This window comes from Podarcis liolepis, assembly GCF_965112155.1.
Source record: "Podarcis liolepis genome assembly, chromosome: 10".
In the NCBI taxonomy this organism is placed as follows: domain Eukaryota; kingdom Metazoa; phylum Chordata; class Lepidosauria; order Squamata; family Lacertidae; genus Podarcis; species Podarcis liolepis.
The window spans coordinates 6,704,112-6,722,734 of record NC_139562.1 but is presented as its reverse complement, the minus strand read 5'-3'; the positions used below and the strand labels follow the sequence as shown (position 1 = coordinate 6,722,734).

The 18,623-nt window shown below is 48.5% G+C and overlaps 1 protein-coding gene across 1 annotated transcript in view; it reads left to right on the top strand.

Annotated features, from left to right (window-relative positions):
• Nucleotides 1-959, top strand: part of LOC310686780 (uncharacterized protein) — a 224,207-nt gene extending 223,248 nt beyond the window's left edge. Inside the window, exon 88 of the mRNA XM_083460827.1 lies at nt 801-959. Coding sequence (XP_083316953.1) covers nt 801-808 — 8 coding nt within the window. The 3' untranslated portion in view covers nt 809-959. The remainder of the gene's footprint in view (nt 1-800) is intronic.
• Nucleotides 960-18,623: the final 17,664 nt, after the last annotated feature.

The window sequence follows — 18,623 nt, the reverse complement described above, 5'->3', positions numbered from 1 at the left end:
TAGTTTACTTGCAACCATCCAGTTCACAATAAGATCCCGGAAGGAAGACTTAATTTACAGAACAACATATAACTATTTGAACTATCCGTAAGGGAAATATTCTCTAATGACTGTGACTCAGCAGTCACTTCTCCTAACTCTTAGGAACACAAAATGAAGTACAGTGGTACCTCGGGTTAAATACGTAATTCGTTCCGGAGGTCCGTACTTAACCTGAAACTGTTCTTAACCTGAAGCACCACTTTAGCTAATGGAGCCTCCTGCTGCTGCCGCACCGCCGGAGCACGATTTCTGTTCTCATCCTGAACCAAAGTTCTTAACCCGAGGTACTATTTCTGGGTTAGTTGAGTCTGTAACCTGAATCGTATGTAACCCGAGGTACCACTGTACAAGAAGAGCAGAACACGGAGGCCGTGTGCTCCTCTGTCCAAAAACAGGCCACACCCACATTAAGTCACATGCAAAGGAAGTCTGTCGAAGCTCAGAAAGAACTAGCAAGTTTTCTCTTGAGTAATACAAAGCATTCCCCAGCATGTGCATTGTAGGAATGTTGTATTTGGCTGCAATACGTTTTTACGTCCCGCAAGCGCCACCCGCATTCCTTAGCAGCCCTAAAATTATATTGTCAGTCCCGAATGCATTGCAGATATCGCTGTAGGTGGGGACTGAGTTGTTCCGTAAGGATTTTGTGATGCTTCTTATCCCTAGATGTTCAAGCAATGAAAGACCTCTCTTCTAGCTGGTTTAAGATATGCTCTTGTTTTCTTTTGTTTCCCTTCCCTTCTGGAAATCTGCCACAGGACGATGACCGGTTGATGAGAACGAGGAAGCAGCACCAACCAGGACTGTACATTTGGGATAGTTGGACAAAGGCCGGATTTTGGGTTTTTTTGCCACTTACCTGTTCTGTGAACAAGGGAGATACCACTTGGGGGAGAAATAAATCCATTGGGAAACGAGTTTCTGTTTCTTTGCATGGAAGATGGTAACGTTGTTGTAAACAAAAATTGCCCTTTTCCCTTATGGGGTATCCAAGAGCCCATATAGAGTCCTTACATGGGTTCCCTATTGGTAGGAGAGAATAACAGAGGCCAACCAGAGAATATTGAGAAGCAAAGCAGCTAGTAAGCTTGATCTTTATCGATCTGTTGCAACAGGGTGCTCCCCTCACCCGCAGGAGAGAGGAGGGACCTAGAAAATGGCGTGCAAAGCCTTATAAAGACTTTTGAAATTGCCACCCTGTAGATCAAGACCACCCCCAGAAACATCATACATACATCACAGAAGGGGTGTAACCCAAGACCACCCCTCAGATACATCACACCTACATCACAAAAAAGTCGGTCTAAAACAGAAATGTGAATATTGTTTTTCTCCTGTTGTTGTTTATCTCCTGTCTGGCAGGTTACTTGATTGGATTGCCTGGGGAGCCTGGCCAGTCTTTTGTAGTGATAAATACTTAGTTCCTGGGCCAGGTCACAGGCTCACACCCTATTCAAACACAGACACACACTTAAGACAGGATTTGTGAAGGGAAAGACAATGGGGAGGCTTTTCCATTTTCCTTTGACCTTGCAGAGAAAACATTTGGTCAGTTTGGGAATCAAAAATGGTTCCAGGTCGGTCTTCCTGTGCTGATCTATGTATGTGCTTGGTCGGTACACTTATGAACATTTAACATATGTCTAAGACCATAAAATTCCTATCACAACGTCCATAAGGACATTAGAAGAGATGGGCCGGTTGAGATCAAAGGCCCATCTAGCGCAGCAACCTGTTTTCACAGTGGCCAACGAGATGCCCCAACAGGACCTGAGCACACAACATACTCCCCTGCCCTGGGTTCCTGCGGGGTAGACTTCTGATATTTTTAGAAGTTGTAAAAGAAGCTTCTTGTAGAATGGGTATGTTACGGAAAAATCTAGGTGTGCCAGGCTGCTCAGTCACCCAGCTGGTCGGGCAGAGCCCGCGGGTCCCTGCGGAATAAAGGAAGGAGTCCAGCCACCAAAGTTGTAGACCAAAGTTTATTGTGCAACAGGTTCAAAGAGGAATTTTGAACCCCGAGGATGGGGTGACAAAGACTTTTAAAACTTTCCCACCATATCCCAGAATACAGTTCGTACAGCACCATTGCTACATCACCGACATGTCACAAAATGGGGAGGGGTAGTTCAGCCTTGCCAAACATGTCCAGACAAGTCCTTGGTACAAGATTAGCATAAGCGGACATTTCAGGGCAAGACTCAGGTATAAGATGAGCATAGGCAAATGCCTCTGAAGTCCCACCACCCAAAGTACAATAGAACTTCCTTTGCATGTCTGGACCCCTTGGCAAGCCTGGTAATGGGATTAGGCTTTCCTTGGCCAACAATTAGCTCAGCAATTGTCACGTCTGGGCACTTCCTGGAGTCCTTTTTTAAGGGGAAAATGTTACGATATAGATGCAATGAAGCAGCGAGCTGCAGCTGGCTGGAAAGCAAAACATGGTGGGAATGTTGGGACTGTACCATGGGAACAAAGGGACAGTCTAATCACAGAGCTGAGCACCGGATTTAGCTCAGAGTGTAATTTGACCTGTACAGGAAGTACAGGAGGTGGAGTTTGTCTCTCTGCTGATGGTGTCTGAAGAGAGCAGACGCGTTTCTCTGTAATGCTGCAAAGACAGAAATAAAGGCATGTAAATACATTTCTGTCTATCTCTTTCCCCTGCCTGGGGGGGAAAGAGTGGTGTGTTCTTCTCACGTTTGAGGAGGATCGCTGATCGTGACCTAGCCTGTATCCTGCCGGAGAATGCAGACAGGGAGGTCAACCGGGATTCAAGCCGGGTGCCTGGAGAGTGGCCAGTTTCTCCTGATAAGGCTTGATTTCCTAACTTTCCTAGCTTTGGAATGGAGGAAACTGGCAAAGGAGTTGATTTTATATTATTTTTAAAGCTAGGTAACTTCCCTGAGCTGTCAAGTTAAAAGGATACATTCAGGCATAATATTTGTAACATTTAACAACTTTAAAACGTCGTTAAATGTGCCCCCCCCAATTTCCGTAACAGGTACCATATTTTTCGCTCTATAAGACGAACCAGACCACAAGACGCACCTAGTTTTTGGAAGAGGAAAACAAGAAAAAAAATATTCTGAATCTCAGAAGCCAGAAGAGCAAGAGGGATCGCTGCACAGTGAAAGCAGCAATCAATCCCTCTTGCTGTTCTGGCTTGTGGGATAGCTGCGCAGCCTGCATTCGCTCCATAAGACGCACACACATTTCCCCTTACTTTTTAGGAGGGAAAAAGTGAGTCTTATAGAGCAAAAAATACGGTATGTAAGGGATAAGACTGTCTCTCAGGTAACCTGGGTCAGAGCTTCATAGGGTCTTGTATGTTAATGCCAACACCTTGAATTTGGCCCAATAGCCAACAGTGCAAATCCCACTGGGAGGATATATGCTGGTAGTCATTTGCTCCCACAAACAACCTAGATGCCACGTTCTGCACCATTGGCAGGCTCAGGACCAACCTCAAAGGTCTCCCCACGTAGAGGTTATACGCACCCAGGTCTGTGCGGAAGATGAGCATAGAGAGCACGTCAAAACATAGGCATGCAAGCTCGTCACACGCACCAACCGACCATTTCTGTCAGGGAACTGACATCGGAGCAGAGGGGAAGGCGGTGCTTCCAGACTCTGCAGAAGAGGGAACGAGTAAGGCTAGAGAGAGAACGTCATCTGGGGAAGAATGTCCAGGTGACACCAGGAAGAAGGGAGAGGGAGAAAGCATCTCGGAGGAAAGGCTCCGAGACTCTGGCAGTGAAGCCAGTGAGGAGGGTGGAGGGGCACCACTAGGCACGCCCACTCTGCGCAGAAGGGTTACGCGCAGAGAGGCGAGGCAAAGGTTGTCCATCAAGGAGCTCTTATGCTGGAGGAAATTTAGGAGACGCCCACTCACGGATTCGTCGAGCGACTGAGCAGCAGCACCCAGGCTGCTCAGTCAGGGAAAGACACAACCGCCCGTTAAGCAGTTTGGAACAGCTAGAGGTTTACACACAAGCAACCCCAATTCCCGTGACAATTTCCTTCTGTTTATTTACCTGTTCTTGGATCACGCCTGGCGCCCGATCTATTAAATGCGCGCAAATCCCCGAGGTTCTAGTTGGCACCCTGATCCACGAGAAATATATTGAATATGAAACATTTATAGGATTGATTTGCTATCTCGACGGCCAAGGCAGAGCCAAAGCGTTACGGGAATGCGTCTGCTGGTTCCTCCATTTACTGTGTTTCCCTGGAAATGTCAGGTCACTGTAATTGAGTTTTTTCAGGTTGATTCAATTGCTTGGTAGGGTTTCAAGGATCACAATGCAGAGGGCAGGAGGTTTTCGGCAGAGACGGTTTTCATTCTGCGGACACTGCAATGGACACTGCCTCTTCAGAGATCTGACAAAGGAACGCCTTGCTGAAGCAAGGTCCAATTCCACCAGTCTCCCTCTGTCGTGGCAACATTGCTATGGAGGGGGAAACTTCTCAGGGTGTTGATTTCTATCTCCCTTTACTGCTGTGTCTCAGGAGAGTGTCTGTGCAATCTGACCCACTACAAGGCAGAGCAGTTCATATAATCATGGATTCGTAGAGTTGGAAGGGAAATTGTTGGCATAGGCTGGTATACAAATTTAAACGACCTCGGTCCAGTATACCTGAAGGAGCATCTCCACCTCCATCGTTCTGCCTGGACACTGAGGTCCAGCTCCAAGGACCTTCTGGCGGTTCCCTCACTGCGAGAAGCCAAGTTGCAGGCAACCAGGCAGAGGGCCTTCTCGGTGGTGGCGCCTTCCCTGTGGAACGCCCTCCCTCCAGATGTGAAAGAGAAAAACAACTACCAGACTTTTAGAAGTCATCTGAAGGCAGCCCTGTTTAGGGCAGTTTTTAATGTTTAACAGACTACTGTCTGGGGAAACCCAGCCAGATGAGCAGGGTATAAATAATTATTCTTATTCTTATTAAATAATAAGAATAATATCCGAAGGGCCATCTAGAATCATAGAATCATAGAATCATAGAGTTGGAAGAGACCACAAGGGCCATCGAGTCCAACCCCCTGCCAAGCAGGAAACACCATCAGAGCACTCCTGACATATGGCTGTCAAGCCTCTGCTTAAAGACCTCCAAAGTAGGAGACTCCACCACACTCCTTGGCAGCAAATTCCACTGTCAAACAGCTCTTACTGTCAGGAAGTTCTTCCTAATGTTTAGGTGGAATCTTCTTTCTTGTAGTTTGGATCCATTGCTCCGTGTCCGCTTCTCTGGAGCAGCAGAAAACAACCTTTCTCCCTCCTCTATATGACATCCTTTTATATATTTGAACATGGCTATCATATCACCCCTTAACCTCCTCTTCTCCAGGCTAAACATGCCCAGCTCCCTTAGCCGTTCCTCATCTAGTCCAAACCCTTTCATTGCAGTGAGTGACATACCCTCCAACATTCCTCAGATGAAAATAGGGGCATTCCTCACTCCCCCACAACTGACCCTCCTCAACCCCCCCCCCCATTTTTTGTCCCGCCCCCAGGGCATTTCCTATTGGAAGAACAGTGAGTGCCCCCCCCCCACTACACCAACGGGCACAGCTCACATGCCCTCCACCTGCCTGAGGAAAACCCTTTAATCCTGGTTCTATTTTATTTTATTCTTTGGCAGAACCACAAAACGAAAAACACACACACTATTCCGGGGACCTGTCAGAAGCTGGGGTGGGTTCTGTAATTCTGGGGTGTCCTGCTCACATTGGGACTGTTTAGGGGGCATGGCATCAAAGTGATTTAAATGTATTGTGTAGGTGTGTCCTAGAACAATCCACTAAGAATAAAATAAATAAATACTTTTTATTTATACCCCGCCCTTCCTGGTTCAGAAAACTGGGCTCAGGGTGGCTAACAACAAGTTTAAAACACTTAATTGCTACAACAAAAAAACAGCATAAAATACAGTATAAAGCGTGAATAACAATAAATTCAGAATTCAAAAATCAATTTAGGGGGAGAAATCCATCCAATAAAGATTAGGTGATCCCCAGGGCTAGCTGGCAAAATTAGTCCTATTTGGGCCAGCGAGGAGACCAGGGGAGAGTTAGCTGTGGGATCCCAGAGCGGGTAATCTTCATAAAAAGGGGAGGGGGAGGGAAGGAAGGAAGGGGAATAAAAGATCAGGCTAAGTTCAGATTGAAAGCCAGGCGGAATAGCTCTGTCTTACAGGCCCTGCAGAAGGAAGTTCAATCCTGCAGGGCCCTGGTCTCATGGGACAGAGCATTCCACCAGGTCAGAGCCATCACTGAGAAGGCCCTGACGCTGGTGGAGGATAATCTGACTTCCTTAGGGCCTGGGACCTCTAAATTATGATTATTCATGGACCTTCAGGTCCTCTGCAAACCACTCCCTCTACAGGCACACCTAAATTAAAAGCAACGTGAGGAAGGAAAGGACATTTTCAGGGCCTCCCCATGCATGGGAAAGATGTCCCAAGTCTGCTTTGATCCGTCAATGATGTGGTTGGCTTGCCGCTGCAGATAGAGACACGAGCTGCTCTAACATCCCTGATGCTCTCATCACAGCGAAGAAACCGTCACCTACTTGTACAGCTCTCACTCCATCATGCTGCCCTCTCAGCCTCGCCTGCCACTATGCCGACTCGCTCGTTATCAAATTACCACGTCAGGCTGTCCGAGACTCGGAGACAGGCGATTCGTTTTCTCTTGTCAGGCTGACGAAGAAATATCCGCTGCCATGAGATGCTTGGGCAAGTCCAGTCCTCCTTCTTTCTTTCTTTCTTTCTTTCTTTCTTTCTTTCTTTCTTTTTCTCTCTCTCCTTTCCTCCTTCCTCCCCCTTTCACATTTTGAACTACACATGCACTCCTGAAATGGAAGTGGCCATTTCAGCGCTGCCCTGACAGATGCACCGGAAATTCAGTTCGCCTCTCATTTTTTTTTATAAAAAAAAATCAAAATTATAACAAGACATATTATCCAAAAACATATCATCCTTGTCCTGAACCTGGCTTTGGCTGGGGAGGGGGGGATATAAATAAAATTGTGTTGTTGTTGTTGTTGTTGTTGTTGTTGTTGTTGTTGTTGTTGTTGTTGTTATCTCAAGAGAGAATGGAGGGGGGAAGAAGAAGAAGAAGAAGAAGAAGAAGAAGAAGAAGAAGAAGAAGAAGAAGAAGAAGAAGAAGAAGAAGAAGAAGAAGAAGAATTTATTATTTATACCCCACCCATCTGGCTGAGTTTCCCCAGCCACTCTGGGCAGCTCCCAATCAAGTATTAAAAACAATACAGCGTTAAATATTAAAAACTTCCTTGATCAGGGCTGCCTTCAGATGCCTTTTAAAGATAGGATAGCTACTTATTTCCTTCACATCTGAAGGGAGGGCGTTCCACAGGGCAGGAGCCACCACCGAGAAGGCCCTCTGTCTGGTTCCCTGTAACCTTACTTCTCGCAATGAGGGAACCGCCAGAAGGCCCTTGGCGCTGGATCTCAGTGTCCGGGCTGAATGATGGGAGTGGAGACGCCTTTGGGGGTGAATCCAAACCATTGGGGAGTTACACCACCTGTTGTGGCAGTAGAAACCGGTACAGGAGAGACATGTTTTGTTGCAGCTGGGGCAGAGGAAGGCGTCCGGCTGTGCTGCTGCAGATGCACCAGGGCATTTCTTCTCTCTGCGCTCCTCCCAGCGGTCATTCCTCCTCTGGTCACTGCTGTGGATGCACAACCTGATTGTCTGTCTCCAGGCACTGCAGTTGTCTGCAAGGGAATTGATGTTGCTAAGCCTCCATGTCATGTTTGCAGACATCTTTTGTAAAGCAGAATTGGTCTGACAATGGGCCTGGTGCCTGATATTAATAACGTTCATATTAAGGTTAATAATAATAGTAACAACAGCAACAACAAGTTCACCCTAACAGCCAGAAAACTAGCCCAAGAAGAAACAGCTGTTGTTGTTGTTTAGTCGTTTAGTCGTGTCCGACTTTTCGTGACCCCCTGGACCAGAGCACGCCAGGCACTCCTGTCTTCCACTGCCTCCCGCAGTTTGGTCAAACTCATGCTGGCAGCTCCGAGAATACTGTCCAACCATCTGTCGTCCCAACATCAGGGTCTTTTCCAGGGAGTCTTCTCTTCTCATGAGGTGGCCAAAGTCTTGGAGCCTCAGCTTCACGATCTATCCTTCCAGGATAGATCAGGGCTGATTTCCTTCAGAATGGAGAGGTTGGATCTTCTTGCAGTCCATGGGACTCTCAAGAGTCTCCTCCAGCACCAGAATTCAAAAGCACCCATTCTTCGGGGATCTGCCTTCTTTATGGTCCAGCTCTCACTTCCATACATCACGACTGGGAAAACCATAGCTTGAACTATACGGACCTTTGTTGGCAAGGTGATGTCTCTGCTTTTTAAGATGCTGTCTAGATTTATCATTGAATATGTCGCAAATACATACATCAGTGAAAACGTGTGTCTTCAGGTGGCCTTCAAAACACACCGGAGCCAATACCAGCCGTATCTCAAAAGGGAGGGAGTTCCAATGTCGTGGAGCCACTACCAAGGAGGCCCTGCTTTGGGTCCCCATGTAACAAATTTCAGGGGGGCCCTCCCAACCCCCTCAACCCCTACATAGATCTTAATGCACAGGCTGGTCTATATGTTATGTGGGAAGCATTAGAAGGGAAGGGAACACCTTCAGAAAGTCAATCATAGAATTGTGGAGTTGGAAGGGGCACCAAGGGTCATCTAGACGTACCCAACCCCTCGCAGTGCATGAATATGTTGGGCCTGAAGGTAAGCATCATCTGTTTGCGTACCAGCCTCTGATGCTCACAGGAAGAATAACAGAATGTGTGGGCAAAATGACTCCAGCTGCGCCCTGCTATAGAGATGGGCGCTTGCGCCTCATAAGTAATTTTCTGGTAATGGCCCCCTAATATCGCAGGTGCCGTCGTCTGAAAATGGAGCGTTATGAAAGGTCGTTTCCATCTCCTGTCCTGACACAGCTTGGAAAAGCCTAGCTGGAAATCATATTGGCTTTTTTTACAATAATAAAAAAATACACTGTACAACTGACGTGTGTGTGTTCATTTGTGTGTGTGTGTGCTAAACCAGAAACATCCTTTTCTGAGTGACTGTATCAGGAATACGGGCCCTTCCAAATGCAACTCGGAGGTTGTGTGGCAAGTTCCCGCCTCCCCCCATAGAAATAAAGACACAGGACACAAGAATTCGAGTTAATGGGTCAAATTAGGCCACAACTTTATTGATTACAGGAATTGAGCGGTATTGGCTTAGGCATTGGTCCTACAACTAACCGGCCTGGCCGGTGAGGGTTAACCACCAGTGGGAGGAGTCCTGCTGAGGCACGTCAACTAGGACCTCCCCCCGGGGTCACCGCGTGGGGGGGTGCCGTGGGCCCACACCTCCATAGGCTTAGGACAAGGCCACGCCCCCCGGAATCCTTTACCGGACTACCCTTTGTTTGGGGGAAGGTGATGGCGATCCTTCCCCCCTTCATCTGCATAACAATAGACTGTACCCCCACCAATGGCTACCGCCCATACCGTGGAGTTGTGACGGTTTGCTACGAGGTAGGCGAAAACCAAACGGCTGGTGCCAATCGGCCAGTTGGAAAAATTCCTACCAGGCCCCTTGACGGCGACCGACCGAGGTTCATAGCAACGTCAGAGAACCTAGCCTAATGGGTGGGAGGGAGGGAAAACAGGGTCAGCTGTGGCGCGGAAAAGAGGGAGGTCCTTGGGTGCGCCAGACCTAAGTAGGTGAGGCCACGCCCCCCGCGCCCGCCGATTGGCTGGCACGGGGTATGACGCGGCCGAGGATTCCCTGCTATCGCATGGGGCTGGAGCCAGCCCCTGCGAGTGTGGGGAGGGGCGTGAAGCCCGCAACCCCACCTCCTCCCTAGCTCGGAAGTGGATCTGTGGAACTTTCTCTCGTTATATATGTGTCAGAAGCGACTGGTGAAAGTCATTCATCAGCCCACAGTCTATGCAGAGGCCCTGTTCTAGCGGGAAACTTTATTTTATTTTTTAAAAAAATAATTTTTATTAAATTTTGCACTTTTATCATAATCACATTTTGTTACATAATTCTATAACTTAATACATTACTCTATAAGAGCATCGACCTCCTTCCCTCTCTCTTTCTGACTTCCACATACCTTTCCATATTCTTCGCTTTTCTATAATCACTTATTTACCTTTTATCATATTATAATATTTCACCTTATTATCGGTAAATCAGTTCCTTATATTTACATTGCAAAACATTTCAGCTCAAACCTACAAACGTTTTCAGTTGTTTACAATTTTCTTTCATGTAAGATATAAATTTGCTCCAGTCCTTTTGAAACAGTTTGTCGCGCTGATTCCAGATCTTCCCCGTCAACTTGGCCATCTCTGCGTACTCCACCATCTTAACTTGCCCATCTTCCAGTGTTGGGAGTTCCTGCTGCTTCCATTTCTGAGCCAGAAGTGTCCTTGCAGCCGTTGTGGCATACATAAACATGTTTACATCTCTTTTACGTATTTCCTCTCCAATTAAACCTAAGAGAAATGCCTCTGGTTTTTTATTGAAAGTGGGAAACTTTAAGTGATGTCCTTCATGCTTCATTTTTTCTAGTGTGCTTACGCTGCCAATTTTTATTTTTATTTTATTTTAAAAGTAGCTGCAAGTCTCATTATCACCCTGTTCACTTCCCAGTAAGGTAAAGGTAAAGGTAAAGGGACCCCTGACCATTAGGTCCAGCTGTGTCCGACTCTGGGGTTGCGGCGCTCATCTCGCTTTCTTGGCCAAGGGAGCCGGCATACAGCTTCCGGGTCATGTGGCCAGCATGACGAAGCCGCTTCTGGTGAACCAGAGCAGCACACAGAAACGCCATTTACCTTCCCGCCAGAGTGGTACCTATTTATCTACTTGCACTTTGACGTGCTTTTGAACTGCTAGGTTGGCAGGAGCTGGGACCGAGCAACGGGAGCTCACCCCGTCACGGGGATTCAAACCGCCAACCTTCTGATCGGCAAGTCCTATGCTCTGTGGTTTAACCTACAGCCCCACCCGCGTCCCTTTCACTTCCCAGAGGGAAGTGCTATAGCTCTGTGATGGAGAAGTCCAAGACCTCCAGACACGCTGCCCAGGCTTGCACCCCAGGGAAGCCACTTGGATGTTGATAACGCAGCAGTTTGACTTCACCCTTGGAGGCGCACTCCATTGTCTCTCGAAACAGACAGATGCCAGCAACAAGGTCAGGGATGGCTGAGCCAAGCAGAGAGTAGAGGGGCAGCGCTCCTTCACCCTAATGGACTAGGCCACATGGTCCACGTGCCAGACAAATATTAGCTAGACAGGAAATGACCACTCTTCACATTAAACAGGGGGCGCCCTTTACATGGTCACACACAGCCTCCTGGACCCTATGCGGCCCCTTAACCACAGGTTTGGCTTCGCCTCCCCCCAGGTGGGATACCTGGAGGTCTCCGCCTACCTCAGCCAGATGCCCAATCCCGCCTGGGGAGGCGTTGCCAAGGTGACCAGGCCAGGTAGGGGGAAGGACTACCTGCCCACACAATAGAGGGAGGATCTCACCTGGGAATCGCCAGTTGGCTCCAGAGCTTCTCCCACCCTACCCACCTTGAGTTAAGACTTCTTTTGCAGGTTAACCTTTTCTCCGCAGGTACGTGGGCGCTGCTACGTCAAGGTTGCTGTTGAAGGGCCAGAAAGGAATTCCCCTGCATTGGCAGGTTTGCCTTTCCCGTAGCAAAACGTCACAACTTTGGCGGTAATAATAATAATAATAATAATAATAATAATAATAATAATAATTTATTATTTATACCCCGCCCATCTGGCTGGGCTTCCCCAGCCACTCTGGGCAGCTTCCAAAAGAATATTAAAATACTATAATACATCAAACATTAAAAGCTTCCCAAAACAGGGCTGCCTTCAGATGTCTTCTAAAAGCCTGGTAGTTGTTGTTCTCTTTGACATCTGGTGGGAGGGTGTTCCACAGGGAAGGCGCCACTACCGAGAAGGCCCTCTGCCTTGTTCCCTGTAACTTGACTTCTCGCAGTGAGGGAACTGCCAGAAGGCCCTCAGTGCTGGACCTCAGTGTCCGGGTAGAACGATGGGGGTGGAGACGCTCCTTCAGATATACTGGACCGAGGCCGTTTAGGGCTTTAAAGGTCAGCACCAACACTTTGAATTGTGCTCGGAAACGTACTGGGAGCCAATCTAGGTCTTTCAAGACCGGTGTTATGTGGTCTCTGCGGCCGCTCCCAGTCACCAGTCTAGCTGCCGCGTTCTGGATTAGTTGTAGTTTCCGGGTCACCTTCAAAGGTAGCCCCACGTAGAGCGCATTGCAGTAATCCAAGCGGGAGATAACCAGAGCATGCACCACTCTGGCGAGGCAGATGGAGCTGGTAAACAGCTGCCCTGGATACAGATTTGACCTGTGCCTCCATGGACAGCTGTGAGTCCAAAATGACTCCCAGGCTGCGCACCTGGTCCTTCAGGGGCACAGTTACCCCATTCAGGACCAGGGAATCCTCCACACCTGCCCGCCTCCTGTCCCCCCAAAACAGTACTTCTGTCTTGTCAGGATTCAACCTCAATCTGTTAGCTGCCATCCAACCTCCAACCGCCTCCAGGCACTCACACAGGACCTTCACTGCCTTCACTGGTTCTGATTTGAAAGAGAGGTAGAGCTGGGTATCAGGCCTTGGGCGGAATCCTTTAGTCTATCTTCCCTAAATGAGGAGGGGGCATGCAGTGGTGACCCACGCCCCCTTCGTCTTTGCAGCGGCAATACCAGGGTTCCCCGTTAAAGGGGTTGTTTGAGGGGAGGCGTTGGCCGTACGCCTAGAGGTCGTCATTGCTCTCCCCTGCGACGAAGGTGGCGTAACGGGGGCGGGCTCTCTCTGCTTGAACATATGTTCCCCAGAGCCAGCCAATCCCCTCCCCACACACACACACACTGGATAACCCTGATGTTCCCCAGATCACCGGCAGGGGACTGGGAGGGTTAAATGCCCAGTGCCTGAGCCAAGGTCTACCCACATCTGAAACATAATAAAGTTGTGGCCAATTTTAATCCCATAGCACGTTGTCTTGAGTCGTTATTCCACATGAGGAGGGCCACCCAGGGTTTGGGGGGTTTCATCCACACAAGGGTAAAAGCTGTTCCTGAGAAAATGATTAAAACAACTGCAATCCTCTGCGTATAGAGTTGCTTTCCTTACGATGCACAGAGAGAAAAGATGACACTGCCGATGAGTGTTCCCAAAGGAACCCCCCCCTTTTTTTTGTAATTCCATCCACCTCAAAAAAAATGCTTTTAAAACAATAAGCAGATCATTCAGAACTGGTTTGATGATGAGCAACATTTGAGTAACTGCATGAGTGTAGGGTTTGGAGGCAGATGCTGTTAAAACAAGCAGCGTTTCGTAAAAGGGTTGTTTCTGTGCGTTTTCGAAAGGCAGGCAGTGAAGTGGCGCGTGTCTCTGCCGGAGGGTCCCTGCTCATGCTTTCAACAGTCAGCGTGGGAAGCAAGGCAGTGACGCAAGGACGGGGCTCTCTCAGTGGCGGCACCCCATGTATGGAAGTCTCTCCTATATGAGATATGACAACCCGCCACGTTGCTGTATTAAAGCAACAGGTGAAAACATACAGTGGAACCTCAAGTTACATATGCTTCAGGTTACAGACTCCACTAACCCAGAAATAGTACCTCGGGTTAAGAACTTTGCTTCAGGATGAGAACAGAAATTGCATGGTGGCAGCAGGAAGCCTCATTAGCTAAAGTGGTACCTCAGGTTAAGAACAGTTCAGGTTAAGAACGGACCTCCAGAAAGAATTAAGTTCTTAACCCGAGGTACCACTGTATTCACTTATTCAGGCCATTGAATCCTGAAAATGTTGACCTTGGTTGGAGTCCAGGCTTAGAGTTGCTGGGTTTCTTTTGTTTAAATGGATGTGTGCTTTTATTCTGTCATTCATATATATATATATAGTGGTACCTCAGGTTAAGTACTTAATTCGTTCTGGAGGTCCATACTGAACCTGAAACTGTTCTTAACCTGAAGCACCACTTTAGCTAATGGGGCCTCCCACTGCCGCCTCCCCGCTGGAGCCCGATTTCTGTTTTCATCCTGAAGCAAAGTTCTTAACCTGAGGTAATATTTCTGGGTTAGCGGAGTCTGTAGCCTGAAGCGTATGTAACCTGAAGCGTATGTAACCCAAGGTACCACTGTGTGTGTGTGTGTGTGTGTGTGTGTGTGTGTGTGTGATTTATACCCTGCCCATCTGGCTGGGCTTCCCCAGGCACTTTGGGCGGTTCGCTACAGAATGTTAAAAACACGATAAAACATCAAACATTAAAAACTTCCCTAAAAACAGGGCTGCCTTCAGATGTCTTCTAAAGGCCCTCTGTCTGGTTCCCTGTAACTTGGCTTCTCACAGGGAGGGAACCACCAGAAGGCCCTCGGTGCTGGATCTCAGTGTCTGGGCTGGACGATGGGGTGGAGACGCTCCTTCAGGTATATAGGACCGAGGCCATTTAAGGCTTTAAAGGTCAGTACCAACACTTTTAATTGTGCTCGGAAACGTATAAATATACCTTTCATATTGCATGTTGTAAGCTGTCCTTGGCTCTGATCTGGAGGAAGGATGGGATATAAGAGGAGCTCTGGGAGGAATTGTGGAGCTGGATGGGACCCCAAAGATCCTCTAGTCCAACACTCTGCAATGCAGGAATCTCAACTAAAGCGTCCATGACGGATGGCCATCCAACCTCTGCTTAAAAACCTCCAAGGAAGGAGAGTCGACCACTTCCCAAGGGAGTCTGTTCTGCTGTTCATCAGCCCTTACTGGCAGAATGTTTTTCCTGATGTTTAGTTGAAATCTCCTTTCTTGTAACTTGAACCCATTTGTTGGGTCCTGCCCTTCGGAGCAAGACAAAACAAGCCTGCAGGCCATAGTTTGTTGACCCCTGGCATATGTGGTCCAAAGGAAAGCAGAAAGTAAAAGGTAAAGGGACCCCTGACCGTTAGGTCCAGTCGTGGCCGACTCTGGGGTTGCGGTGCTCATCTCGCTTTATTGGCCGAGGGAGCCGGCGTACAGCTTCTGGGTCACGTGGCCAGCATGACTAAGCCGCTTCTGGCGAACCAGAGCAGCGCACGGAAACGCCGTTTACCTTCCTGCCGGAGTGGTACCTATTTATCTACTTGCACTTTGACTTGCTTTCGAACTGCTAGGTTGGCAGGAGCTGGGACCGAGCAACGGGAGCTCACCCCATTGCGGGGATTCGAACTGCCAACCTTCTGATCGACAAGTCCTAGGCTCTGTGGTTTAGACCACAGCGCCACCCGCGTCCCTTATGAGCCTGCAGGCCATAGTTTGTCGACCCCTGGCATATGTGGTCCAAAGGAAAGCAGAAAGTAACACTTCACAAATACCGGCTAGAGCTTTTCTCATTTGCACTTGAGGCTGATTGGGAGTGATAAAATAGATACGATGGGTTTCTGAATCTTTTCTTTCCCTTAATGGACTGTATCCTCTCGTTCTGATGTCACGGACAAAATCATCTCTGGACTGAAGCCTTCATGTCTGGCATGTAGATAGCATCTTTGCACAGCGTCCCTCAGGATGGGAGCCTCATCGTGGGGTAGCTCTTACGTCACAGCAATAATATGGCTCTCCAGCACGGAAAAGCATTGAGACTCTTGCAGGCTGTGCTCTCAGAGGCAGTACAGACTAGGGAGAGGGGAGTAACTGGATGCAGTTTGCATTTAAACTACACAAACCAAAATGTGGTTCTCCAGCCAAGCAACCTACCTAAAAAAACCGCATATGCTGTGGCATACTGGGCGTTAAAAATGTATATATTAGTGTGAACTAATATTAAAGGTAAAGGTATAGGGACCCCTGGGACGCAGGTGACGCTGTGGGTTAAACCACAGAGCCTAGGACTTACCGATCAGAAGGTCGGCGGTTCGAATCCCCGCGATGGGGTGAGCTCCCGTTGCTCGGTCCCTGCTCCTGCCAACCTAGCAGTTCGAAAGCATGTCAAAGTGCAAGTAGATAAATAGGTACCACTCCAGTGGGAAGGTATACGGCGTTTCTGTGCTCTGGTTCGCCAGGCTTAGTCATGCTGGCCACATGACCCGGAAGCTGTACGCCTGCTCCCTCGGCCAATAAAGCAAGGTATGACTGGACCTAATGGTCAGGGGTCCTTTACCTTTACCTTTACCTAAAGCAGGGGTCTGCAACCTTTAAGACAAAAAGAGCCACTTGGACCCGTTTCCGAAGGGGGAAAAAAACTGGGAGCCGCAAAACTCGTCATTATGAAAATAACTTTTTTGTCACTTTTTTATTATTTCTTTGTTTGACCCCTCAGAATTACGTTAAATTAACAAGTTACCTTTTTTGTGTGTGTGTGTTCTTCACTCCCCTTCAAAACAGTGACCAGCGTACATGCCCCCTTTCAATGCAGTGACCAGCATACATGCCCCTTACAATGTAGCGGGCGGGTGGGAAGGTGACGTCGGGACGGTGCGTGACTAACACATGCACCGCCCCCATGCGACGTCACAGCCAGTACAGCGCCCGCCACAGTGGGGAGTGTTGGGGTGCACAATGCGCCTCCTCCCCTCGCTAGTATCCGCCCCGGAGCCGCGGCAAAGGTGTAAAAGAGCCACATGCGGCTCCGGAGCCGTGGGTTGCAGACCCCTGACCTAAAGGGACCCCTGCCCATTAGGTCCAGTTGTGACCGACTCTGGGGTTGCGGCGCTCATCTCACTTTATTGGCCAAGGGAGCCGGCGTACAGCTTCCAGGTCATGTGGCCAGCATAACTAAGCCGCTTCTGGCGAACCAGAGCAGAGCACGGAAACGCCGTTTACCTTCCTGTCGGAGCGGTACCTATTTATCTACTTGCGCTTTGACGTGCTTTCGAACTGCTAGGTTGGCAGGAGCAGGGACCGAGCAATGGGAGCTCACCCCGTCGCGGGGATTCGAACCGCCAACCTACTGATCGGCAACTACTAGGCTCCGTGGTTTAACCCACAGCGCCACCCGCGTCCCTTTTGAACAATATATTAGGGGACAATATATTAGGGTTTAAAGACTGTCAAAAGGCAAATCTTTAAAAATGTAGTATAAACACCAACAATTGGGAAACACTGGCCTGGGAGCGCTCCAATTGGAGAACAGCCTTTACCAAAGGTGTCATGGGCTTGGAAGACACTCGAACTCAGGACACAATGGAGAAACATGCTAAGAGGAAGGCAGTCTTGGCAAATCAACACCATGATCAACTCCCGCCCAGAAACCAATGTACCCACTGTGGAAGGTTGTGTGGATCCAGAATTGGCCTCCACAGACACTTACGGACTCATTGTTAAAACCGTGTTTATGGAAGACAATCTTACTCGGCTACGAGGGATCGCCAAAGAAGAAGAAGGGGACATTTTCTTTGCAAAAAAATTGCGCACATTAGAAAAAAGATTGCATGGAAAGAGATGGATATGAGGAGGGATACGCAGTAAAATGCAGACGAATTTTCATGAGACTTTTTAAAAATCACAAACTAACGTAGAAATGTGGAGAAGTGCATAGCTGTCAAATTTTCCCTTTTCTTGCGAGGAATCCTATCCGGAATAAGGGAATTTCCCTTTAAAAAAAGGAAACGTTGACAGCTATGGAATTGAAGATTGGAAAAATGAGAAATTGACAGGAACTGAAACTGACACATTCACCCTTCTCTCTCTTATACACACAAACACACGTTGCATCAGTTTCACTGGGACAGTTTCTCATCCAAATGCAAACAGAATCAATTTATCCCTGATCTCTGCTCTCCTTACAGTCTTTTCTCCTCAGGTTGGTCCTCCCAAACCCAAAGCCAATCCATCTCAATGGGTGGTCCTCCTTTTACGAGAGAAGGAGAACAAAATCACCTCTCCGTGCCGTTTGTGACTTCGCAACAGCTTCCCCCACCTTGATCTAACAACCACCCCTCCCAAAAACTTTCGCCTTCCTTGATCATTTCAGTTGCACCTGTTCGAGCCGTTGCGATTTTATTTCTCAGATGGGCAAAGGAAGGAAGGAAGGGAGATAACTGAGGCAGGGCCCTATTTTTAGGTAAAGGCAACGGGACCCCTGACCATTAGGTCCAGTCGTGGTCGACTCTGGGGTTACAGCACTCATCTCGCTTTATTGGCCGAGGGAGCCGGCGTACAGCTTCCGGGTCATGTGGCCAGCATGACTAAGCCGCTTCTGGCAAACCAGAGCAGCGCACGGAAACGCCGTTTACCTTCCCGCTGGAGCGGTACCTATTTATCTACTTGCACTTTTGTGCTTTCGAACTGCTAGGTTGGCAGGAGCAGGGACCGAGCAACGGGAGCTCACCCCATCGTGGGGATTCGAACTGCCAACCTTCTGATCGACATGTCCTAGGCTCTGTAGGTTAGGGCTAAAAGTGGCTTGTGTCTGAAGGCCATTGATGTAAGGTGTTGCAACAACCTTTCCCCCCACCCAAAAAAAAAACAGGAACAGGGAGGGTGCCTCTGTTCCGTGACGTCGCCAGCTCTTCTGA